The sequence below is a fragment of the Labeo rohita genome, chromosome 25 (assembly GCF_022985175.1).
Source record: "Labeo rohita strain BAU-BD-2019 chromosome 25, IGBB_LRoh.1.0, whole genome shotgun sequence".
In the NCBI taxonomy this organism is placed as follows: domain Eukaryota; kingdom Metazoa; phylum Chordata; class Actinopteri; order Cypriniformes; family Cyprinidae; genus Labeo; species Labeo rohita.
The window spans coordinates 22145745-22173735 of record NC_066893.1 but is presented as its reverse complement, the minus strand read 5'-3'; the positions used below and the strand labels follow the sequence as shown (position 1 = coordinate 22173735).

The 27991-nt window shown below is 35.6% G+C and overlaps 1 protein-coding gene across 1 annotated transcript; it reads right to left on the bottom strand.

Annotated features, from left to right (window-relative positions):
• Nucleotides 1-42: 42 nt before the first annotated feature.
• Nucleotides 43-27991, bottom strand: dhtkd1 (dehydrogenase E1 and transketolase domain containing 1). Its single transcript, XM_051099201.1, has 17 exons — nucleotides 27717-27991; nucleotides 27334-27486; nucleotides 23570-23781; nucleotides 20013-20207; nucleotides 18135-18404; nucleotides 17821-17992; nucleotides 16052-16250; nucleotides 15649-15961; nucleotides 15314-15398; nucleotides 9443-9582; nucleotides 9019-9169; nucleotides 8800-8906; nucleotides 5524-5688; nucleotides 5328-5410; nucleotides 4734-4903; nucleotides 1744-1829; nucleotides 43-1602 (listed from the first exon to the last, which is right to left on the bottom strand). The coding sequence occupies exons 1-17, from the start codon at nucleotides 27889-27891 to the stop codon at nucleotides 1501-1503; spliced, it is 2778 nt and encodes a 925-aa protein (XP_050955158.1). The 5' UTR covers nucleotides 27892-27991; the 3' UTR covers nucleotides 43-1500.

Here is a 27991-nt window from a genome sequence, read left to right as displayed (position 1 = left end):
ACTTTTATAAACGTTCAGTTTAAATGAATACACTCCAATTCAGACATAAATAATAAATATTTAAAGACATTACAGAAACGAAGTAACACATCACCATACTTACCTAGTTGATTTACCACTGTAAGGTAAAACAGCTGTTTTAGTTTACAAGTTTTCTGAAACCGTATACTTAAATATGCAAACGATTATCTATTGAAATACGCACTAATTTGCATACATTTGCGGTACAGACATCTGAACATTGGATAAAGCAAGGTTTAACATTCTTGTTTCGTCTTGCTGACATATTAAAGGCTGTTACATAAAGGGATTTTGGATCTTTTTATTACTCCATAAATTGAAAATAAAATAAATAAAATACACTGGTTCTAGTGCTACTTATGTGGACATTCCTGGCTAGATATTTCTAAGGTGTTTTGATGTTTAAACGCATAATTTAGAAGACATGTTAAACAAAATAGCCTAAAATCTAATAATTTACCAGCGCGTTATAATTAATATTAATAGCTTATATTCCACACACAGTAATGTTGTTAAATCACCTACCTTTTCTTTCTATGCATTAACTTTTCCAGGTTATAATTTCTTCATGAATGTCTAAAGAAAACGTGATTATTTTTTTCTTAGAAGATATTAAAATGTAATTCACTTAAACTGACTGATTAGGGGTGGATGTACAAAAAGATACACAAGGAGTTTTGTTTTGCATGATGGATATTAATGCTAAACGATCAACTTTTTTATTATTATTGTTTTAAATCTCCAGAATAAGTATTCAAGTACAAATTCATTTTCATTCACACAACATTGCTGAAAATAATACCTATAATTACAAACTGGATGTTTTATATAAGGTGGATGGGTTTGTCAAGGGTATGTTAGAAAAACATTTGTGTAATGTCAGCCAGGTATCAATCAGTAACTTTGCATCCAAATAGTTTTCAGCTAGTTTTCAATTAATACTATACCTTTGTAAACAAACAGTGACAGATTCTTATTTCTCACTGACTCTACATTCATTTGGAAATCGTCGAACAGCCCTTGATTAACATGCACACAACATTTAATGCATCAGTGTTTTGATCATAACACTATCAGTTCACATCACAACAGTCATCTTAACACTACAATGTTAATTTATTTATATTCTATTCTTTGCCTCCAGTCTTCCGCCTCCTGCAAGTATATCACTTTAAAAGTGCTTTGAAAAATTATGCTTTGTTTTGTTTTCTACATTTCTTTTATACAATAAATCCCTCTTCTGAAATATCAATTATGATACTTTCAAAAGGTATTGATAAACCAATTCTGATCAGTAAGAAATGCTCAGTCAGCAGTTCCCTTATACTTAAGGGGACGCGTTAAACAGTCAAACTTGTAATATGCCTCTGTTATAGCAGTCAGGCTATAAAAGAGCTTGGTGTTTGTTGTCAGTGTACCAGTCATAGCATGTATGCTACAATAAGACGATCATTTCTTGAAGTTCATAGTTCTCAGGTCTCAGGAGAAAGATGCGGCCAGGAGGCCTTCATGCTGCTGATGGTGGAGGGTACCGATGCCCACGGCAGGAGCGGGTAATGCAGGTCTGCTGACTAATCTTAACTGAGGGAATAATGACGAGATCAACATCAGTCATTTTGCAATAAATCAGTGTTAATTTGATGAATGTCATAAATTTAAGCTTAGAGGCGATCAAGGCATTAGCTAAGAGGCCTTCTATTAGCGTGAAGTGGAGAACCTGACCTTGCAGGCTAACTGTTTTTCAAATCGTGGTGATACAAATGACCAGCAGCCCATGTTCTGTGGCTCCTCTTGACTCCAGATAAACTCTGTAATGGAAAAGGAAATGTATTATAATTAAATACAAAATATGAAGCCTGATGCATTTTGTGTATAAATACACTGACTTCCAGTTCCAGTAGAGTTTGTTAGCATGTTCACAATTAACAACAACACTGTAATGAACATTAAAGGGACAGTTTACTCAAAAATTAAAATTCTGTCATTAATTACTTACCCTCGTGTCGTTACAAACTCGTAAGACCTTTGTTCATTTGAAGGATAAGTCCACTTCCAGAACAACAGTTCACAGATAATGTACTCAGCCTCTTGTCATCCAAGATGTTCATGCCTTTCTTTTTTCGGGCATAAAGGAATTATGTTTTTTGAGGTAAACATTTCAGGATTTTTCTCCATATAATGGACTGATATGGTGCCCTAAGTTTGAACTTCCAAAATGCAGTTTAAATGCGGCTTCAAATGATCCCAAATGTGGTTGTAAAAGATCCCAACCGAGGAAGAGGGGCCTTATCTAGCGAAATGATCGGTTATTTTCATAAAAATAATACAATTTAAATACTTTTTTTAACGTCAAACGCTCGTCTTGTCTTGCTCTCCCTGAACTCTGTGTATTCTAGCTCAAGACAGTAAGGGTATGTCGAAAAACTTTCTCCCTCAACTTCAAAATCGTCCTATATCGCTGTTTTACCTTTTTTGTTAAGGGTGTTTGATCTTCTTTGCATGTTCACTTTGCAAAGACTGGGTCGGAACTTCTGCAGCGATGTAGGATTATTTTGAAATGATTTTTGAAGTTGAGGGAAAAAATACAATTGTAGTTTTTCGACATACCCTAACTGTCTTGACTCAGAATACACAAAGTTCAGGGAGAGCAAGACAAGACGAGATTAAATAGTATTTAAATTGTATTTTTTTTTTTTAATGAAAATAACAGATCGTTTCGCTAGATAAGACCCTTCTTCCTTGGCTGGGATCATCTACTGCATTTTGGATCGTTTGAAGTCCCATTTAAACTGCATTTTGGAAGTTTAAACTCGGGGCACCGTATCAGTCCATTATATGGAGAAAAGTCCTCAAAAAACACAATTTCTTTACAACTGAAGAAAGAAAGACAAACATCCTGGATGACAAGGGGGTGAATACATTATCTGTAAATTGTTGTTCTGGACTTCTCCTTTAAGTATAAACTACTGTTCAAAAGTTTCGGACAGTATGTTTTTTTTTAATCTTTAAACATTAATATTTGTATTTAGCAAGGATGTATTAACTGACAGTTAAGACATTTATAATGTTACAAAAGCTTTCTATTTCAAATTAATTCTGCTCTTTGGAACTTTGTTTAACTTTGGAACTTTTCTATTCTATTTCTATTTCCATTTCTATTTCTATTTCTATCATGGTTTCCAAAAATATTAAGCAGCACAACTGTTTTGAATTTTGATATCAAGAAATGTTTCTTGATCATATCAGAATGACTTCTAAAGGATCATGTGACACTTGCGACTGGAGTAATGATGTTGAAAATTAAGCTTTGGATCCACTTAAAATATATTTCAGGTAAAATAGTAGAACATAGACAGACAGAGGAAAGATAGAAGATAGACAGAAGTCCCAATTTTTCTTTTGACGTCTCTAAGAATGAATGAATTTCCAAAACGTTAAGAAAAACGCAAGCAACAGTTGGAGGTTTTCTACTGAGTACTCAAACAGAAACTCATGAAGTTTGGAGTTTTTTCTTTAGAAAGTTGTATTTGGGTGTTTTATACTTCCAAATAAAATTGTCTACATATAACATTCCCCAAGCAAGTTTTAGCTATTTATTACAATATTGTTATAGGCGCTTTTCAGGCGCTTTTCAGTGTTATATAATAACAAAACAGTTAAAAAAAAAAGAAAAAAAAAAAAGAGAGAAATATAATTTTTTATAAAGTATGAACAACAAATGCAAACAGTGCAGAAAGTAGTCTTGTGCAACAAATATACAAACAGTGCAAATGATTCACAAACTACACACAAAATGACAGAAAAATATACAGAGTGCAACAGAAAAAAAATAGTGCAAATGATCTTTATAAACTATATAAGAAGAATTACCATAATATAACAGCCAAAAGGATCGATCCGCTGGCTGTATTCTGCGTTTTACCGGGACAGAGCATAGCCACGTGAAAACATAAATTCCAGTGCTTTATCTGATATGTACCGCTGTTTCATCCTTGTTTTTGGTTTGTTTTATGACAAAGTGCTCTGTCATTTGTTTTTCTGTGCTTTTTCAGAGAGTGTCGTCATGCAAATGTGTTATTTTGTGTTTGTTTTCATGCATGCACAATGCATTTTACTTTCACTGAGTTTGTTCAAATTTACAAAAACCATGCTAATTGGTGGTTCAAAACCCATGTTTATTGGTTGAATAGATGACCGTTTAAACCAATCTGGGCATGGGGGTGCGACTAAGCGTCAACAATCGTTCCTGAGGATCGAAATACATTGATTTCTTCTGATGAATCAACGCGATCAAAATGTGATGACGTAATCACGTTCACTACAGAGCCTCTGAATATCCAAGTGAGACAAATGATACGTGTTAAGGGTACATTTGAATTGGATTAGCGGTTCAAAAGTTATTAAATGTGTAAGAACAATAGTTACTATTAGCCACGGGCAGCTGTCTCAGTCTTTGAGGGTTAATACTGAAAAGCAAGTATAAACTAAGTATACTCTTTTCATTAAGATTTGTGAAAGTGCATTCTGGAATTGCCAAATTAGGTTTTTGTTTTGAACATCATTTTCGAAACGTCTTTGCATTTTGGACATGTTTTCGATTCCTTACAAAGGCCCCTCAGAGAGCAACTGCCACAACACCAAAGAAACACATGCTAATTAAGACGATGATTAGAGTGTTCCATGAATAAAAGATGTGTATATGAGCAACTCACCTTTGGCGTTTGTGTATTTATTTAGTTCCTGTTGTAGGGCTTCTGTAGGGAAAGGACACAGTTCTTCCACCCTGATCAGCGCTGTGTTTTTTTCTGCCTCTGGTAACGTCTCTCTATGTTTCAGCAGGGCGTAATAATGTTTACCTGAGCAAAACAGAATCCGCTGCACACTGCAAGACAACAGCAAAAGAAACGATTATAATTATTTTAACCATTATTTAACTATTGTAGCAATGTCCTTACTACCTTTCTGGGCCTTGAACGTGTCGGTTGCATTGCCGTCTACGCAGGGTCAGAAAGCTCACAGATTTTATCAAAAATATCTTAATTTGTGTTTTCCGAAGATGAACGAAAGTCTTAAGGTTTGGAACGACTTGAGCGAGAGCAATTATTCACATTACGTTTTATTTTTGGGTGAACTATCCCCGCAGTAACTCAGCATATTAGAATGATTTCTGAAGGATCATGTGACACCGAAGACTGTAATGATGCTGAATATTCAACTTTGCTATCATAGGAATAAATTATATTTTAAAATACATTCAAATACAAACCAGCTACTTTAGACTTTGTGCAAAAAGTGAATGAAGACACCTTGCAGGGTTTACAGAAGTATCACCAATGACAGGTTTAAAGGAAGTTCCTGGTGCCATATCAGCCAAGCTTGACACTGCCCCCTAGTGTCAAACATAAGTAAATATCATATCAATATAAGTAAAAGATCAACAACAAAACAAGTGTTTTTTTTCATTAGGAATTCATATAAACAATATTCACATCTCTAACGCACAGAAAAGCGCAGCAGAGTCTTAGGAGAGGCCACGATCAGTGGTTTCCTGAAGTTTCTAATCATCTGTCTCCGCAAAAGGTGAAAGTACTGAGCTGGTAGGGTAGGATTCACCACTGCCATGTTTACCGTGTCACCGTCTACACCTTCCTCTTTACTGTCACAGAGCTGCAGGAAGAAGAAAGTGCAGTTCTGAAGATTATCAGTGATGCTGGAAGATTTAGTCTGTACTTTTCATATAAGAAATCATGCAATGAAGAGTTAGTTCACCCAAAAATAAAGATTCTGTCTTTAGTTACTCACCCTCATGTCGTTCCAAACCCGTAAAACCTTCATTCATCTTCAGAAACAAATAAAGATATTTTTGATGAAATCCAAAAGCTGACCCTGCTCAGACAGCAATGCAATTGACACGTTCAAGACCCAGAAAAGTAGTAAGGATTCGATAAAATAGTCCACGTGACATCATTGGTTCAACCGTAATGTTATGAAGCTATGAGAATACTTTTAAAATAACGACTTTATTCAACAATTTTTTCTGTTCCCTGTCTAAAGTACTTCTTTAATGATGTCCTTACTACTTTTCTGGGTCTTGAATGCGTCAGTTACATTGCTGTCTATGTAGGGTCAGAAAGCTCATGGATTTCATCCAAAAATATCTTCATTTGTGTTCTGAAGATGAGTGAAGGTCTTACAGGTTTGGAACTACAGTTTTATGCAAAAGTTTGGGAATCCTAAGATAATTTACATTACAGATGTTTACATATCCACAAGACCAAAAAATAGCTGAAATTATTAAAATAATCCCCTTCAAAGGTTTGGGAACCCTTGGTTCTTAATACTGTGTGTGGTTACCGGGATGACCTACGACTGTTTTTGTGTTTTGTGATGGTTGTTTGTGAGTCCCTTGTTTGTTCTGAACAGTTAAACTGAGCACTGTTCTTCAGAAAAATCCTCAAGGTTCTGCAGATTCTTCAGTTTTCCAGCATCTTTTGCATATTTGAACCCTTTCCAGCAGTGACTGTATGATTTTGAGATCTATATTTTCACACATATTTGAGGAGCTCAAACAAAACTATTAAAGAAGGTTCAAACATTCACTGATGCTCCAGAAGGAAACACAATGCATTAAAGGAGAAGTCCACTTCCAGAACAACAATTTACAAATAATTTACTCACTCCATTGTCATCCAAGATGTTCATGTCTTTCTGTCTTCAGTCGTAAAGAAATTATGGTTTTTGAGGAAAGCATTTCAGGATTTTTCTCCATATAATGGACTTCATTGGTGCCACAATTTTGATCTTCCAAAATGTAGTTTTAATGCAGCTTCAAAGGACTCTAAATGATCCCAGCCGAGGAAGAAGGGTCTTATCCAGTGAAACATTTTTTTCGAAAAATAAAAATTTGCATACTTTTTAAGTACAAAAGCTTGTGTAACACAGGCTCTGGGATGTGTGTCCACGATGCTACAAATTGGTGATGGGTCGTTCTTGATCGATTCTTTTATTCTGAACGAATCTTTAATGTGACTCGGGAAGAACGAATCGTCTTGGGGAGTGATTCGTTCAGTCGCGCGTGCGCAACATCCTATTAGGTTCTGTACTGGAATTAGTTCACCTGTTTCGAGTCTTTGGGTTTTTCAAGTCATTATGGGGCTGTCACATGATGAACGAATGACTCAAACCCGAAAACTTGTCAGATAAGAGGTGAGGCGAGCTAATCATAGACTAAAGACCCAGGTAAACAATGAATTCATCTTTTCTGTTTCTTATAGCATTATAGTTTTGTCTTGTTTGTAGTGTGATCAACGTTGTGTGTCAGCAGTAGATGTGTTAGGGAAATAACACATAACATTTTAATTATATTTTGCTGAAATGAACAAAATGACTCAAAAAAAAAAGATTCGTTCATTTTGCTGAACGAGACTCAAAGGTTCGAGTCGGTAAAATGATCTGAACTTCCCATCACTACTACGAATCACGTGTAAGTTCATAGTCTGTGTACTGAGTATTGCAAAAAACTCTTTGAGAGGAGAACATTGTTGTACCTTTTTGTTTGTAAACAGCGTTTACAAACTTACTGTGCACGTTCACTTTGTAAACACTGGATCTGTAGTTCCGCCTACGTTCCACATGACCTTTCAACATGATTCAATAGTACATAGCATCATGAACGCACATCCCAGAGCCTGTGTTACACAAGCTTTTGTGCTTAAAAAGTATTAAAAAAAAAGTTATTTTCCAAAAAAAAAAAAAAAAAAAAAAAAAAAAAAAAAGGCTGATTGTTTCGCTAGATAAGACCCTTCTTCCTCGGCCGGGATCGTTTAGAGCCATTTGAAGCTGCATTTAAACTATATTTTGGAAGTTCAAAATCGGGGCACCAATGAAGTCCACTATATGGAGAAAAATCCTGAAATGCTTTCCTCAAAAACCATAATTTCTTCACAAATGGAGATAGAAAGACATGAACATCTTGGATGACAAGGGGGAGAGTTAATAATTCGTGAATTGCTGTTCTGGAAGTGGACTTCTCCTTTAACAGCCAGGGGGTGAAAATTTTTGAACAGGATGAATATATCCACATTTTTCTCATTTTATTGAAGTATCATTTTTTTCCATTTAATACTGCCCTTCGGAAGCAACAGAAGATACGTGCATGTTTCCAGGAAGACAAATTAAGCACAATTTACCTTGATCTTCAAATTCAAAAAGTTTTCACCCCCTGGCTCCTTCTGGAGCAACAGTGAATGTTTGAACCTGTTTTACTAGTTGTGTTCCGAGTCCCTCAATTGTCCTCAGTGTGTCATACAGTCACTGCTGGAAAGCGTTCAAATATGCAAAAGATGCTGAATAACTGAAGAATCTGCAGGACCTGGAGGATTTTTCTAAAGAACAGTCTTCAGTTTAACTGTTCAGAACAAACAAGGGGCACATAAACAACCATCACAAAACAAACAAACAAACAAAAACAAAACAAAGAAAAACAGTAGTAGATCATCCAGGTAACCACACATGGTATTAAGAACCAAGGGAACTTTTGGAGGGGGTTATTTTAATAATTTCAGCTATTTTTTTGGTCTTGTGGACTATATGTAAACATCTTTTATGTAACATATCTTACTCAGGACAGTACTTAAATGTTATAAAGAAAATAACATGCATTTTGTATGATCCCTCTTATTTTGTTATTCACATTTTCACAGATTCTGCAAGAGTATGTGAGGGTGAGTAATTCTTGACAGAACTTTCATTTTTGTTTGACCTACCCCTTTAACTCACCTGTAAGAAACGCTCAATTCGGCATGATGAATGCTCTGGTCCGGCTCCATCGTATCCGTGTGGCAATAAGATGACCAATCCACTTTGCAGGAGCCATTTCGCCTCACCTTAAAAAGTTACCACAAAACAGGATTTAAGGCTCTAAAGATGTATTTGAGCATTTGACCAAAGGCAGTGTAAAACACTAAACATTATACTGTGATCTGACTGCATTTTTACCTCCAGAGAGGAAAGTGTCAAATATTATCTGTGCGCCGTTAAAGAAATCTCCAAACTGAGCCTCCCAGATGGGCAGCAGTCTAGGCTGAGCAATACTCATTCCATACTCAAATCCCAGAACAGCTTCCTCAGAAAGAGCACTGTTGCACACCTGCGAGGACACACACACACACAACATAATTATATGTGGTAAAATGTTTGTTTAAAAAAACTAAATGACAAACCACCCAGCTCAGGAATGAAGAGCAGTTGGTGTATTGAGTTACAGTACAAAGCTGACACGTCACATGCCATCAACCAAACAGCATTAACTAAAATCTAATGGTAAAAACACAATCTAAAAAACTGATAAATGATTGCAGCAATGCATGACTCATGTTTGCAGTAAACTGTGCCTGTTGTGTCTGTGTCTGGTTCGGCTCACCTCCAAGTGGCCTTTTTGTTCAGGGCTGATGTGATTGAGGGGGATGTACATGTCGTTGGTTTCCTGACACACAACCATAGCGTGGCGCTGACTGAACGTACCCCGACCAACATCCTGACCACTGATACGGATATTAAATCCTGCATTAAATATACATAAAAATGGGTTTTTGATGCTAACGTAACATTTTCATGTACACTGACAATCAAAACTTTAGGGTTAGTAAGGGTCAGTTTTTTTAAAGACATTATTTAGCAAGGATGTATGAAATTGATCAAAGTGGCTTTTACACTAATACAAAAGATTTCTGTTTCAAACAAATACTGAAAAATGTATCAAATTTTCCACAAAAAACTGTTTTCAACATTGATAAGAAAAAAATGTTTCTTAAGCAGAAAATCAGCATATTATAATAATGATTTCTGAAAGATCATGTGACACTGAAGACTAATGATGCAGAAAATGCAGTGTTGCTACACAGATATAAATTAAATTATAAACAAATATTACAATAGATTATATTAATATTACAATAGATTACAGAAGATCAAACACCCTTAACAAAAAAGGTAAAACCGTGATATAGGACGATTTTGAAGTTGAGGGAGAACATGAGATGGGAGTTTTTTGACATACCCTAACTGTCATGAACTAGAACAAAAAACAGTTCAGGCAGAATGAGACAAGACAAGCGTTTTACATTAAAAGTATACAAACTGTATTATTCTTATTAAAATAACCGATCGTTTCACTAGATAAGACCCTTCTTCCTCGCCTGGGATTGTTTACAACTGCATTTGGGACTGTTTGAAGCCGCATTTAAACTGCATTTTGGAAGTGGCTTGAAGAACACAGATAAACCATATATTATTGTAGACGGGTGTTTATTGTCCTTACATGTTATCATTGAAAACGTTTAACGTTATATCTTGTTTTTATTCATTTACAGCAATAGCGATGCCTTTATCCATATTAGAATTTTTCTGGCTGGACAGAATGTAATCAGTGATACTTTGACGCATATGTGGATTTTCTGCACGAGGGCACCCTCAAGCATCCAATATGAATGAAACCCATCCTATTTTGTGTAAAAATTGTAAAAATAATACCTTCCATAAAAAAAAAAAAAAAAAAAAAAAAAAAAATTAAGCAGACATATATAATAATCCACACACACTGATGTGGCAAGCTATCAGAACCTAACCGAAAACCGTGGTTAAAAACCGAGGTAAGTATTAAACCGTGGACTAACTGTATTGTTGCATCCGTAGTAAACACTGTGTAACGTTTATTAGCAAAACAAACAAGAAAGCTTGGAAGCACGGCATACACCTTGATGTATGTATATTTAAAAAAAAAAAAAAAAAAAAATACACAGTTTAAATGAAAACCAGCAAACACTGTGGAACCAAATAAATATGAAACTTCCACTAGAACCTTAGATAAATGGCAGAGGTCAACAGGCTTTTCGAAATCCTAAACATTTTTAAAACAGGCACTTTCGCATTTCGTTTTGAAACTCTTCCGCCATAGACTTGTCTTTCTGACCTCTCTCTTCATGTCTTTCAAGATGGCGCCACACATGGCAGCCACGGTGTTTGGCTCTCCAGTGTTTGTACTGTTTTTGTTAGTTTTTCCTGTTTTTTGTCTCTCAAACACAATCAGTTTTACTAGGGATGAACTGCTGAACATTCGGCAGAACACACCTCAAAATATCCTACCGGTTTTCGATTATTCGGACGTTTTGCTAAACGTTGTAGCACTGATCAAACGCCTCAGGATGCGCAGACGGGAAAAGCGAGCTGGCGCTCTCGTTAAGCTTCGACAGCGCGGATTTCGAACGGCGCTGCCTAGCATCCATCTGGCGAATCTCTGCTCTCTACCCAACAAAACGGACGAACTACTTCTGCTCACTCGGACAAATAAGGACTTTTCAAACTCTGCTGTTCTGTGCTTCACGGAAACCTGGTTGAATGACGCGATGCCGGACGGCGTCGTGGGACTCTCTGATCACTGCCTGGTTCATCTTATACCGACCTGCGTTCCTACCAGGACTTATTTAACATTTAACAATGATAAGCCATGGTTTACAGCAAAACTCAGACATCTACATCAGGCCAAAGAGGATGCCTACAGAAAAGGGAATAGAGTCTTGTACAGTCAGGCCAGGAACACACTGAACAAAGAGATTAGAGCGGATAAAAGGACCTATGCAAAAAGATTAGAAGATCAGTTTGATTCAAACAACCCAGCCTCAGTGTGGAAAGGTCTGAAAGCCATCATAAACTACAAGACGCCATCCCCCAGCACTGAGGTGAATCAAAAAACTTACTGAAGACCTGAATGAGTTTTATTGTAGATTTGAAACCCCCCCACACTCGTTCTGACCATCTCCCTACACAACCATTAACACCTCCAACAAACCCCTTCTCCCCTCCTCCTGCACTTCAGATTAGTGAAGATGTGCGCTAGGTCTTCAGAAAGAACAAAAGAAGAAAAGCACCAGGCCCAGACGGTGTGACACCAGCCTGTCTGTCTAAAAACCTGTGCTGATCAGCTGGCACCCATTTTTTCACAGATCTTCAACAGGTCTCTGGAGTTGTGTGAAGTTCCATCATGCTTCAAATGCTCCACCATTATCCCCGTGCCAAAGAAACCCAAAATTACTGGACTTAATGACTACAGACCTGTGGTGCTAACGTCTGTCATCATGAAGTCATTAGAAAAACTGGTTTTGGCTTACCTGAAGGACATCACTGGACCCTTACTGGACCCCCTGCATTTTGCCTACCGAGCAAACAGGTCTGTGGATGATGCAGTAAACATGGGACTACACTTCATCCTGCAACATCTGGACAGACCAGGGACTTATGTGAGGATCCTGTTTGTGGACTTCAGTTCGGCCTTCAACACCATCATTCCTATACTCCTCCAGACCAAACTAAATCAGCTCTCTGTTCCTAGCTCTATCTCTCAGTGGATCACCAGCTTTCTGACAGATAGTGAGCTAGTGAGAATGGGGACATTAATGTCAAGTAGCCGCACCACCAACACTGGCGCCCCTTAGGGATGTGTTCTCTCCCCACTGCTCTTCTCCCTGTACACCAACGACTGCACCTCTAAGACCCCTCTGTCAAGCTCCTGAAGTTTGCAGATGACACCACACTCATCGGCCTCATTCAGGATGGTGAAGAGTCTGCTTACAGACAAGAGGTTGAGCAGCTCGCTGTCTGGTGCAGTCTTAACAACCTGGAGCTCAACACGCTCAAAACAGTGGAGATGATCATAGACTTCAGGAGAAACCCCCCCTGCACCCCCCCTCTCAGCATCATGGACAGCACTGTGGCTGCAGTGGAGACATTCAAGTTCCTAGGGCCCATCATCTCCCGGGACCTGAAGTGGGACACTCACATCGACTCCATTGCAAAAAAGGCCCAACAAAGGTTGTACTTCCTTCGACAGCTGAGGAAGTTCAACCTGCCACAGGAGCTGCTGAAACAGTTCTACTCAGCCGTCATCGAATCTGTTCTTTGCACATCAATAACTGTCTGGTTTGGCTCAGCTACAAAATCAGACACCAGGGCCCAGTTTTTCAAAAGTAATCCACTAGGATTTTGGATAACGGATTGGATCAAATCTTGAAAATGGGTTTTTCAAAAGAAAAAACGGATTACATAATCTGATTAGATCACGTAATCCAATCTTGGTTTTGATCTGGATCAAACCTTTAGTTTGGGTTTTTCAGAACTTTTTTTGTAGGATTTGGATCACTTTGAACCAAAAAATCTGGATTAAACTGATCCCATCAGAAGGGTGGATACAGCATGGATTTCATGCCCAAAATGTAATGAAAACTTTAAAAATGTATCAAATAATACTATATTTGGATCATGCAGTATCTTACAAGATATCCTATTTATTCATAAGGTTTTAATTTTATTTGTTCATCCGTCAGGCTACAGTGATTAGGTAGGCTTTAACGTATTCAGCCTTTCAGTATAGGCCTACAGCAAAGTAGAAAGAGTTTGGCCTCATAAAATAATCCCCCAAACAGCTGTCAAAATTGACCAAAAACAATAAATTTTATTCTGTCACTAATTGATATATATATATTCATCACAATTGAAAATATTTTTGTTTTTAGAATATTTATTAGTGATGCATGCAATGATTACAGAATAACCAAAAAAATGCAAAGAATGGCAATCACAGATTTTTGAAATCCAAAACAAATCCAAATCAGAAATAGTGTCTAACTATTGCGTCCCTTGTTGCACGTCCTGTTTGCTCGTTCTGGCAGAGGAACAACTGACTCTGACCAAACTGCAGCAAACCACGGCCAGACTAGAGATCCGCCTCCTAAAGGCTACGCTCAGACAAGCTGGTCTCTCCACATCAGATGAGGAAGTCTGAAATTATTGTGGAGTATTTGACATTAAGTCTTTTTTTTAAATTCAATACATCTATATTTGAAAATTGTTATAAATATCCTCAATGTACAGTGTTTGTGTTGTAGGTCTCAGATGAGCGGACTGCTGGAAGAAGATCTTGTTTTTTGTTTTTTTTAAATGTGTGTGTTTTCATTTCAAATAAAAATAAACTTATATTGACCCCACACTGGCTATTCTACTTGTTGCTCTTTACATATCTATAGTTCTACATTGTGATTTCCTATTCTGTTTGAGCACTGGTTATCCAGATTTGGTGATCCTGAAAAGTTCCTATCCGGATCAGATTGATCCAATCCGATGTTGCTTTGAAAAACTGGCTCAAAAGTAAGATGGATTACGTGATCACAGATCACCAAAAAAAGGATTACTAAATCCGGATCAATTTTATCCGGATTAAACCTTTTGAAAAACCAGGCCCAGAAGATTACAGAGAACGGTTCGGACCGCCGAGAGGATTATAGGTGCTCCCCTGCCCACCCTTCAAGAACTGTATACATCCAGAGTGAGGAAAAGGGCTCAGAAAATCAGTCTGGATCCCTCACACCCACGTCATCCCCTTTTCGAACTTTTGCCATCTGGTCGGCGCTACAGAGCCACAAATACCAGGACAGCCAGACATAAGAACAGTTTCTTCCCTCAAGGCAATATACCTTATGAACAGTTAAATGTTCCAGACCCCCCCCCCGCCTCCCGGCATCTCATTCTATTCTATTCTATTCTATTCTATTCTATTCTATTCTGTTCTTTTTCTATCATCTGTATCACAACTGTATACACAATTTATTTTCTTAAATCTTATATTGCAATTTTTGTCTATTTATAATTACATATGTGTTTTTTTTTGTTTTTTTTTATTCTCAACTTATATTATTTTCTCTGTATTGTTGTTGTCGTCTCTGTGCACTGGAAGCCTGTGACACCAAAACAAATTCCTTGTATGCATGCTTAGGCAATACTTGGCAATAAAGCTGTTCTGATTCTGATTCCGATAAATGAAATCTGATCTGTGATGCAACCGTCGTTCGGCACACTGCATTGAGCAGCCACGTTCAGTTTTAATTGTCTGTTCTCTAACTGAACTAAATGATTTTTATTACTATAAAAACAATCCAAACAAAGTTCTTCTTCGGGTGACTGACAGATAAAGCAGCACATACTGCCATCTACCACGTATTGTTTAATGAATATTGAGCAACCTAAGCCATGTACAGTAGCACAGAAATTATGCTTTCGCTTCACTTTAAAATGAAACACATGAGGACGCAAACCCTTATGAAAATTAATGCCATGATCATATGAATTTACTGCTCTGATTTAAGACCTTTTCAAGGCCTTAATTCACAGAAAAGCGATTTAAGACTTTAAGACCTGCAGAAACCCTGATTTTAGCAGTGCAAGATATGAGAGATGAATACTTTACCCTGGCACAGCAATGAGCCAAACGCCAAAGCTTCCGCTGTGGACCAGTCCAATTTTGTGCCCTCTTCCAGTTTCTGCAGGCGTGCCTGTGACAGAATCATTTAAGCATGTTCCAATTAACAAGACTGCATCAAATCTTTACTGAGAAAGCTAATTTTAAAGAGCCACTCACATAGAATTAGTTATGGCTGTATATACTGTTATAGCAGATGTTCCTACTTTTACATAATTTATGCACAAAAGTTAAACCTCTCAACTGTCATGTTGCTGTTTTACAAACTGCCATAAAAGAGCACCAAACAGGGGTAAAGATCAAGTAAGATGTTCCTTTATTACCTGCACGTGAGTCTTTCTCAGGTGACTGTGCAATTGAATCTCCTCGGGTATGTCTACTGATTTGGCGCCTACGAACTGCAGCAGGGGCAGCGCTACACCTGTGTCCCAGAATGAGACTCTGTTCTGGGGCTCCACCAGGTCTCCCCAGCGCCCCTGGAGGTTGGTGGGTGGAGGGCTGTAGAGGGTCATGTTGTTCAGCCGGTCGTTGAGCATAGCGTAGTAGGTGGTCTTGATCTGACCACGCTCTTCCTCCGTCATCAGACCCTCAGCGATGAGCTGGTCTGCATATGAATCTGGGATACTTTTTCTAGACCTGGAATGGCAATGAAAACAGGATAATTAAACAATTTTTTTCATAAAAAAAAGGTGAATGGCCAAAACAGTCACTGGTAGGGGTACCCACCTAATAATTTTATACATTGCGGGGTTTGTGAAAAAGGGCTCGTCCAGCTCATTGTGCCCCCACTGGCGGTAACAAAGCAGGTCTACAATAACATCTTTTCTAAAGCGGCGCTGGTATTCAATGGCCAGCCGGGTCGCCCTGAGGACCTCCTCAGCATCATCGCCATTCACATGGATTATTGCACATCCCACCATTTTACCTGAACAGCAACAAACAGAATTTGCAAAAATGTTAATGTTAATAGATAATAAAAGATGTGTATACGTATATATATATATATATATATATATAAATTTATAAAACAAACAAAAAATACAAAAACATAAAATTACTAAACCTTAATTTAAATGAAAAGAGAATATAAATATAAAAAATTTATAAATCATTGTAATAACATTGTACTGTTAAATAAAAATATTAATAAAAACTAATTATTTCTAACACTGGTGCAGAACTTTTACCTATTCAATATAACCATATTTAAAAATAATACAAATATTTTATTATTTAAATTATAAATAACAACAACAAAACAACTTATTTAAACATTAAAAATTCCATTATTAATTATAACTTATTTAATTTTTAATAATAATAATAATTAATAATTTAAAATATTAATAATAAAAAAACCTAATAAAAACAGTAATAAAACATTACTAAAACGTTTAACTAAATTTAAAAGGAACCAGAAAATATAAAAATTACAATTCCAATATTAATTTGAAAAAGTATTATTGTATCTCAGTGATATTAAAATAACACTGGTGCAGAATTTTTACCTATTCAATATAACCATATGTATAAACAATACAAATATTTTATTATTCAAATAATAAGTAATAATAATAATAAGAAGAAGAACAACAACAACATCTTATTTAATTTTTAAAAATTAAATTAATAAATCATTATTGCAATAATATTGTACTGTTAAATGAAAAAACTATTCATAAAAAAACTAATAAAAACAGTAATAAAAACAATAAAAAAAAATAAAAAAAAAAAATGACGAACAAATAAACATTACTAAAATGTTAGTTAAATTAAATATTAATTAAAAAAATTATTATTGTATCTCAGTAATACAGTAATATTAAAATAACACTGGTGCAGAATTTTTACCTATTCAATACAACAATATGTAAAAATAATACAAATATTATATTATTTAAATAATAATAATAATAATAACAACAATAACAACACAACAAAAAATGACATTATTAATTATAATTTATTTAATTTTTCTAATTAAATTAATAAATCATTATTGCAATACTACTGTACTATTAAATATTTTTTTTTTTAATAATAATAATAATAATAACATTATATTTAATATTATAATATTATTATTATTTAATATTAATATTATATTATTATTTTACTTTAATGGAAAAAAAATTACAATACTAATATTAATGGCTTTCTTAATTTATTTGCTTGCAAATTATTTTATCAAATAATTTTAGCATTTTATCAAATTATCATTTATTTGCTTTCCAAATACAATGTTCTTTTCTTTGAAAACCACAGGGAGATCTTAAAGGTGCCGTCATATTTACCATGGCTGGGTGAATTAATAATATAATATAACCACAATACAATTTACCTTGTTTGGATGGCAAAACATGATTAAATAACCACAATGAGACAATTAAGCAACAATCGAGACAGGCCTACCTTAATTCATACATCTCAGGTTGGAAAATATGGAAACGCAAAATAAATAATAGGGGGAAAAAACACCCCTGACAAAGACATACCAACATCACTACAGTAAAGAGATGATCGGCCTCTCTCTGAGGGAGTGGTGTAGCCCACTTGATTGTTCACGATGAGGTGGATGCTTCCACCTACTCTATAGTGGGGGAGATTTGACAGGGTGAAGGTCTCTGGTACTATGCCTTGGCCTGAAAACGAAGCATCGCCGTGAACCTGCACAGAGCAGATAAAAAAAAAAAAAAAAGACGTTATAACATCAACACGACTATGTATTAGCATGGTGTTTAATGTTTTAATTAGTGAATAAACTAAAAATACACATCCTAAAATTGATTGAAACATCACTGCTCAGGACCTGCAGGCAGATGACTTTGTCTCCTGGTCGTGCATGAGGGTCAGTGGAGTAATCGCCATCCTGTTTGACTTGCTGACGGCCACGGGTCTTTCCTTGCGTCACGGGGTTGATGGCCTCCAGGTGGGAGGGGTTAGGCAGCATTGTGACATGAAGAGGGTGTCCCGCCCCAAAGTCCAGCTCCACCGTAGAGGTCAAATGGGACAGTACGTCTCCAATAGAGGGAGAGTTCTCCGGAAACTCGCTGAGACCCCTCATCTTACGGAACATGAGCTGAGAGAGAGAAATGAAGAAGTACTCGGTTTGTCAAAAGCTAAATAATGGCTGCAGGCTATGACTCAATTAGAATGTTTTCCCAAAACGTGCCGTTACAAATAAACTGCCAATGTCTGGAGAATGAGGCTATTCATGCAGAATAAAGAGGTGGAGATCGTGACTCAGAGGATTAGATATTAAGAACAAACAACGGCTAAGAAAATTAAATCAAAGATTGCACAAACATGACTGACAAGGAAGAAAAACAAGGAAACAAGTCCAAACCAAAGTGGTTTTAAAGGTAATGTTCATGCAAAGTGTCAATTATGTCATCATTGACTCCCACTCATATCGTTCCAAACCTGCATGGCTTTCTTTCTTACATAAAAGAAGAAATTTATGAGTTTTTTTGTTTATATAATGGAAGTCAATAGTAACTAAAACTGTTTGGCTACCAACATTCTTCAAAATATCTTCTTTTATGTTCCAGAAGAAAGAAATTCATACAGGTTTGAAACAAAATGAGGGGGAGTAAATAATAACAGAATTTACATTTGTGTATAAAGGATCCTTTTCTGAAATCCTGAGTCTGAAATCACTAGCAAAAATATTACTTTTTCATTTTCAAATTTAATTCAATAATTGTAATTTCCATTACAAATATGTAATATAACCAGCATAACATTTACATGAATTTTAAATTGATAGGTGCCACTGATCAAATTTATTTATTTAATTATTTATTTACTTACATATTTTAAGACTTTACCTGAATTTTGTATTCTTTTTGTTTATACTTTTGTATATTATTCTGTTTTCTTTATTATTCTTATTTCTGTCTTAAGTACCTTGAAATATATATATATATATATATATATATATATATATATATATATATATATATATACTGACTGTACACTACCAGTCAAAAGTTTTTGAACAGTAAGATTTTAATGTTTTATTTTTTTTTTTAAATAAGTCTCTTCTGCTCAGCAAGCCTACATTTATTATTTATTTGATCTAAAGTAAAGCAAAAACAGTAAAAATTTTAAATATTTTTTTACTATTTAAAAAAACTGTTTTCTATTTGAATATATTTTACAATGTAATTTATTTCTGCAATCAAATCAAAATTTTCAGCATCGTTACTCCAGTCTTCAGGGTCACATTATACTGTTCCAAAAAAAATTATATTTCAGATAAATGCTGTTTGTCTGAACTTTCTATTTATCAAAGAAACCTGAAAAAATTCTATTGAGCCGTTTTCAACATAATAATAATAATAAATGTTTTTTGAATGATTTCTGAAGGATCATGTGACTGGAGTAATGATGCTAAAAAAAAAAATCAGCTTTGAAATCACAGGAATAAATTACATTTTAAAATATATTTAAACAGAAAACATTTATTTTAAATAGTAAAGATATATATATATATGCAGACTTGGAGAGCAGAAGAGACTGACAAAACAAAAACACCTTACTGTTCAAAAACTTTTGACTGGTAGTGTATGTGTTACAGCAGCAGGCTTTGCTGTCCAGACTGGTTTTAAACTGTAATTTAATCCAGTTTATCAAATTTGATTTCTACAGACAGTAAATCTATCCAGCAGCAACAAGTATTAACCTCTGGAGGGAACTGCAGCAGTCCGGTCAGCAGGTTGAGGCGTCCGCGATGAGGCATTCCCATGACCACATCTGTCACTCCACTGTACGCTGCAGAGCGAAAAAGTTCGTAAAAAAATCCCATCATGCTCTCTGCTCCCTCACCTCCATATCGTTTGACTGTGGCAAACTTGGTGGCTAAAAAGTGGTCAAATTCCTTTAAAAAGAGAACACAGGAGACACACAATTGCTGACACCGGAGGAATCAAGTGTATAATGACTTACATGCTATTAACCCATTTAATCCCAAATTTTTCCTTGAGATGACATATATGAATTTGTGTGGTATTTGTAAGGATATTAAACAATCAATGTCAATTTTTTATAAAAATAATTGAAAAGTCCATGAAAAAATGTGTTTCATCTCTGGTCACAATTGTGACCGGTGGTATAACACAGGGAGTCTAGGTGTATAGTGTAAATGCATTTACAAAATTAAAAATCTCCAGCCAGCAATTAGTTTAAAGACTGGTTTAACTTGTTGAAATTTGTTTTATTCCATTAACAAGAAGTAAACATTGTCTGGCTCAGTTTCAAAAATAACAAAATAGCAATCTTATGCAGCAGTTTAACACAAATATTTAAATGAAATGATGACAAAATGACAGATTATAAGAACATAGAGGAAATTATTATAAACTTCATTATAAATGGAAATAAATAGCATAGTAATGAAAAAAAATGTATATAAAAATGAAGGAATAAATATTGAAAAAATAATAAATAAACAAATGATGAAATATGAGCCTAAGGTAGGAAACATGTAACAATTGGCCTGGCACACTTCTCACAGGAAAATGTCGTGCGACCGTCACAGACACGACATCTGACAAACCTATTTCCTGCACAAAAAAAAAAATACTTAGACTGTTATTTATCTTTTACATAGCTTTTATATAGCTATTTGCAGATGTTATGATTCAGAAAACATCTTTATATATGTAATCTGCTTGCCTGTGTTTATTGGCCAGTGAGCAACACCATCAAACCTGTGTATATCAGTCACAGCAGCCAACATTGAGGATGGCCTCCCATGACCTTTTGGTGCAGTACCAAATTTTTTCAGGAGACTTTGGGCAACTACTCGCTGAAATCCAAGAAGATCGTAGTCACCATTCATGACATCTCTGTGGAAAAGCCAACTGTTGACCACAGCACTGTGAAGAGTCCATGCATAAATTGGCCACCACCACTTTTTTGATCTTATTGTGCTGTGATAACAGGACACCTGAAGATCATGTAGATCTACTCCTCCCATTTGCTGGTTGTAGGAGTGGATTATTTGAGGTTGCTGTAGGTAGTCATATGCCTTTCTTTCCTTGTTCCATCTCTTAACTGGTACCTCAGAGTAGACATCTTCCACATTGCTTGCAACAGTGACCACACTGTTATCTCTCCACCTCACCAGTAGCTTTTCTCCTTCAGACAGAACTTTGGTGGAGCCCCTCTGTAACTTCTGGAATTCACCCATTGGTTTGAATGGCACAGCAAACAACCTGTTTGCCGCAAGGTCCCAGTGCACCCATATCCTCGCTTTGTCATCTCATCAATCAGGGATAATGTGGTGAAGAGGTTGTCATGTGTGAAGTTGCATCCTCCTGGAACACCAGCTTGTTCAGCCAAACCCAGGACTACGCTGGGCCCTTGACCTAGCCCGGTCTCTGGAAGAAGGGTATGCACTCCAGCATAAGGCTCCATGTGATTATGGCATCCATCCATGTAGTGGACAACACAAAGTGCAACAATGACCCCTTCTTTAAAGTGAGGCCAATCTTTCAGGAGCTTAATAGCTCATACAAAATTCTGCCATTCAGTAAGTGGCTGTCAGTTGATGAGAGCATGATTCCCTACTATGGGCACCACGGGTACAAACAGTTCATAAAGGGAAAACAATCCGCTATGGCTATAAGGTTTGGAGCCTGGCATCCTCAGGGGGTTACCTTTACCACATGGAGCCTTATGCTGGAGTGCACCCAATGGGTGAATTCCAGAAGTTACAGAGGGGCTCCACCGAAGTTCTGTCTGAAGGAGAAAAGCTACTGGTGAGGTGAAGAGACAACAGTGTGGTCACTGTTGCAAGCAATGTGGAAGATGTCTACTCTGAGGTACCAGTTAAGAGATGGAACAAGGAAAGAAAGGCATATGACTACCTACAGCAACCTCAAATAATCCACTCCTACAACCAGCAAATGGGAGGAGTAGATCTACATGATCTTCAGGTGTCCTGTTATCACAGCACAATAAGATCAAAAAAGTGGTGGTGGCCAATTTATGCATGGACTCTTCACAGTGCTGTGGTCAACAGTTGGCTTTTCCACAGAGATGTCATGAATGGTGACTACGATCTTCTTGGATTTCAGCGAGTAGTTGCCCAAAGTCTCCTGAAAAAATTTGGTACTGCACCAAAAGGTCATGGGAGGCCATCCTCAATGTTGGCTGCTGTGACTGATATACACAGGTTTGATGGTGTTGCTCACTGGCCAATAAACACAGGCAAGCAGATTACATATATAAAGATGTTTTCTGAATCATAACATCTGCAAATAGCTATATAAAAGCTATGTAAAAGATAAATAACAGTCTAAGTATTTTTTTTTGTTGTGCAGGAAATAGGTTTGTCAGATGTCGTGTCTGTGACGGTCGCACGACATTTTCCTGTGAGAAGTGTGCCAGGCCAATTGTTACATGTTTCCTACCTTAGGCTCATATTTCATCATTTGTTTATTTATTATTTTTGCAATATTTATTCCTTAATTTTTATATACATTTTTTTCATTACTACGCTATTTATTTCCATTTATAATGAAGTTTATAATAATTTCCTCTATGTTCTTATAATCTGTCATTTTGTCATCATTTCATTTGAATATTTGTGTTAAACTGCTGCATAAGATTGCTATTTTGTTATTTTTGAAACTGAGCCAGACAATGTTTACTTCTTGTTAATGGAATAAAACAAATTTCAACAAGTTAAACCAGTCTTTAAACTAATTGCTGGCTGGAGATTTTTAATTTTGTAAATGCATTTACACTATACACCTAGACTCCCTGTGTTATACCACCGGTCACAATTGTGACCGTCTTCACTTATCAGCAGTTTGACAACAGAAAAAAGCAATGTAATAATATAATTTTAATATGTATGTATAGATAACCCTTTCATGATGATGCATGCAAAAGATGTATTGGCTATTTAAAAATGAACTTAGAAAATGTACCTGTCATTTCTGAGCTTTGACATTATCCTTCCATTCAGAGGGCAGTACTAGGAAATGAATGTTTATGGTCACATGGCCAAACTACCCAATCATGTTAGACCTGCCCTGAACTCATTTAGACATCTTAAATTTTCATTATATATGAACATGTGCTTTATAATAAGAGTTGCTTTTTAATACTACAGAAAAATGTGCAAGCAAAAATTGTGGTCACAATTGTGACCGGTGGGATTAAATGGGTTAAAAGTATAACAGTCGCTCTGGGGCTTTCAAAATAAGTGTAAATAAATTGTTGCACTACCTGTGACTCAAGCATCAGTTTTGCCAGCTGTCTCCTCTCCTCTGGTGAAAACGCCTCTTTTTTGAGCTCCTCAAACCGGTCTGCAAACCATTCTCTTTCTTGCAAGCTCTGGAGCTGCGTGGTTTCCACTGAGATTCTCCCACAGTACGTGTTCTCCAGATAGGTAACCACTTCTTCGGAGGTTGCCTCGGCTTTCCCAAAATGCCGCAATCCTAGAATAAAGACATATAGAAATGTAGACAAATAGAAATGCTCCAGCTTCACATGGCAGATACAGGTTCCTCAGACAATTTAATAAATAAACATTTTATAAAATTCAACAAACAAAAATTCTTGTATATACAGTACAACACTATTATTTAGATTTATTATAATATTTAAATGTGCTTGTAATAAAAATTTAAAAGTAATAATTTATGTAATTGTATATAATTTAAAATTATCACAACTTTTATTTAAATTTTGACTAATCTCTTAGTTTATAAAAAATACAGCAATGCACTTGCAATGAGAGTGTATAAGATAAGAAACTGCACTAAAATGAACATTAAAATTTCAAAATTAAAATAATAATAATAATAAATAAAAAATAAAAATGTATACACTTCCAGTCAAAAGTTTTTGAACAGTAAGGTTTTTTTTTAAAGTCTCTTCTGCTCAGCATTTATTTGATCTAAAGTACTGCAAAAACTGTCAAATTTTGAAATATTTTTACTATTTAAAATAACTGTTTATTTAAACATGTATATTTATTATATACATTTATTATTGTGATTTCAAAACTCTAAGATTTTTAGCATCATTACTGCAGTCACATGATCCATCAGAAATAATTCTAATATTCTGATTTGCTGCTCAAAAAACATTTATTATTATGCTGAAAACAGCTGAGTAGATTTTTTCAGGTTTCTTTGATGAATAGAAAGTTCAGAAGAACAGCATTTATCTGAAATAGAACATTACAAATGTATTTATCATCACTTTTGATCAATGTAAAGCATCTTGGCTAAATTAATTAATTAATTAAATTAATTCCATAATTTCTTTACAAAAAAAGACAAAAATGATACTGACTCCTTCTGAATGGTATAAGCAGCTTCTGAATGGTATAATGTTACAAAAGCTTTTTTGTGTCATTTAAATGCTGATCTTTGGATCTTTCGATTCATCAAAGAACCCTGAAAAAAAATGTATTAAACGGTTTTATGATTTCTGAAGGACTTTGAGGGGAAAAAAAATCTAAAAATCTTACTGTTCAAAAACTTTTGACTGGTAGTGTGAGTATATTTATATTTTGAATAAACACTGTACTTTTTAAACTTGTTATTCATGAAAGAATCCTGAAAAAAAAAAAAAAAAAAAAAAAAAATTCACAGGTTCCAAAAAATATTTGGCAGCACAACTGTTGATATTATCAAACATGGATCATTCTAATAATAAATCCGCATATTAGAATGATTTCTGAAGGATCATGTGACACTTAAGACTGGAGTAACAGCTGATAAAAATTCAGCTTTTCATCACAGGAATAAACTCTATTTTAAAGTATGTTAAAATAAAAAACATTATATTATATTGTAAAAACATTTTGCAATATTACTGTTTTTTTTCTATATTTTTAATCAAGTAAATGCAGCCTTGATGAGCATAAGAGACTTCTTTAAAGACTATTACAAGTCTTACTGACCGCAAACTTTTGAACGGTACTGTATATAAATATATATACACTGTGTGCAGAATTATTAGGCATGTTGATATTCTGGTCATATTTTTTTTCCAAACACATTTTACCAATTCCAAACCACATCAGTCTTAGTAACTGCTGTTAATTTTGTATTTAATCATTTATATGTGATGTATAATTGTCCGTGAAGGCTGGAAGTGAAAAACTCCTTATATTCAGGTGTGCAGGATTATTAGGCATGTTTTCGTTTACAGCTAAAATGAGCCAAAAAAGATATTTAACCCAGACTGAAAAGTCCAAATTATTAAATGCCCATGAGAAGAATGCAATACTAATGCATTACAAGAATTTGCAAAGTTAAGGCTTGACCATTGGACAGTGAAATGCTTGTTGAGTCTGCATGGTCAGAAAAAACAGGTGGAGAAGAAAAGATGCATGTTAACTGCAAAAGAATTAGGAATTAAGGTGAAGAATTAGGTGTGACACCATCAGGAACCGTTTCCAGTTCTCCAGCGCCACCATTTTCCAGAACTGCAACCTACCTGGAGTCTTCAGAAGTACAATGTGTCAGGTTCTCAGAGACTTTGCTTGGTAAAAAATCCTAAAAAATGCCCCTTACTTAATAAGAATAACAAGCTGACGTCTTGTGAAATACATGAAGACAGTTTTTTTATATGCTTTAGAGACAGATAAGTTGAGAGTGACTCTTGAAGGACAAGCATCACATCCTCTTGTACCTCTGATTCAAGAATTTATCTTCTAAAATCTGGCAGTAAGTTTTGGGAGTTCATTTTAGTCCATCTCTGCAAGTCAGACTTTTCAGGATAAGAGACTAAACATGAACTCCCAAAACTTACTGCCAGATTTTGGAAGATAAATTCTTGAATCAGAGGCACAAGAGGATGTGATGCTTGTCCTTCAAGAGTCACTCTCAACTTATCTGTCTCTAAAGCATATAAAAAAACTGTCTTCATGTATTTCACAACACGTCAGCTTGTTATTCTTATTAAGTAAGGGGCATTTTTTAGGATTTTTTACCAAGCAAAGTCTCTGAGAACCTGACACATTGCACTTCTGAAGACTCCAGGTAGGTTGCAGTTCTGGAAAATGGTGGCGCTGGAGAACTGGAAACGGTTCCTGATGGTGTCACACCTAATTCTTCACCTTAATTCCTAATTCTTTTGCAGTTAACATGCATCTTTTCTTCTCCACCTGTTTTTTCTGACCATGCAGACTCAACAAGCATTTCACTGTCCAATGGTCAAGCCTTAACTTTGCAAATTCTTGTAATGCATTAGTATTGCATTCTTCTCATGGGCATTTAATAATTTGGACTTTTCAGTCTGGGTTAAATATCTTTTTTGGCTCATTTTAGCTGTAAACGAAAACATGCCTAATAATCCTGCACACCTGAATATAAGGAGTTTTTCACTTCCAGCCTTCACGGACAATTATACATCACATATAAATGATTAAATACAAAATTAACAGCAGTTACTAAGACTGATGTGGTTTGGAATTGGTAAAATGTGTTTGGAAAAAAAATATGACCAGAATATCAACATGCTTAATAATTCTGCACACAGTGTATATATATATCTATATATATATATATAATCACTATTTTTATTTAAATAATACTAATAAGAGTGATTATTATTGTAAATAAATAATACTGGAATTTTTCAAAAATATATAACATAGTGCTGAATCATAACTAAAAAAACAATAACATTAATAAAAAAAAGTAAAAATAATTACAATATTGTTATTAAAATAACAAACAATAAGTACTTCAATCAATACAAGAGTGCACTTTAACGCACTTAAGACTAATGTCTTGACCCATATAGATTTAAACGGTAAATCCACCACTGTAAACCCAATACAGCATCTGCACAAAACTGAAGGACATATCAGAGTTACTTCTTATGCTATTAGACATCATTAGATATATATGGACGCATAATAATATTATGTCTGTGTACACACTGCACAAGCCATTCCCACACTACCGCCTTTGAACCCGGAATATTCCTTTATTAAGACGGAAGTCACTTCAAAACAAGCAGAAACTCACCAGTGGTGTTAAGGACTCCGTTAACAGCTCCATTCAGCAGGCTAATCTCCGGCACGCTGTCCAACAGAGGGGTTTCGGGGAGTAACGGGTTAATTTTAGCTACTTTGTGTCCATGTGCTCGATAGGCCTCCACCAGTCTCGCCAGCCCGTGATCTGTTTACATGACACAGCCAGCGAATGCGACTTGTAATTCATTACCACACTCAATGTGTTAAAGCACTGCAGATTTTGCTTTGCGTCTCTAATATTTCTACAGGTTTAAGAATGAAACGTTAAGAAGTGGTAACAAGCCGCGACCAAAGCATATGTTATGGTGTCTTTAAAGCATAAACGTATACTGAATGCATACAATATCAGAGGCAGGTTACAGTTAATGTATAAACCTTGGTTAAGCGCAGAGATCTGCGGAAGCCCACTGTCTTTCTCCGGAATCTCTCTCGGTCTGAAACCATAGACTCCCCGCTGAGTGTGGTATAAACTTGCTAAAAACGGCCGTCTGGCACCGAAAGAACGGTGCAAAAGTCGATGTAGGTTTATAAGCATGATACCCGCTGACATGGTGGAAATAAATAAACTAGACTCCGTTAAAGAACGACACGAAGTTTCCCCGATGAGACACGCATTCTAAAGCGCAGCCATAATAACCGAACGAGCGGCA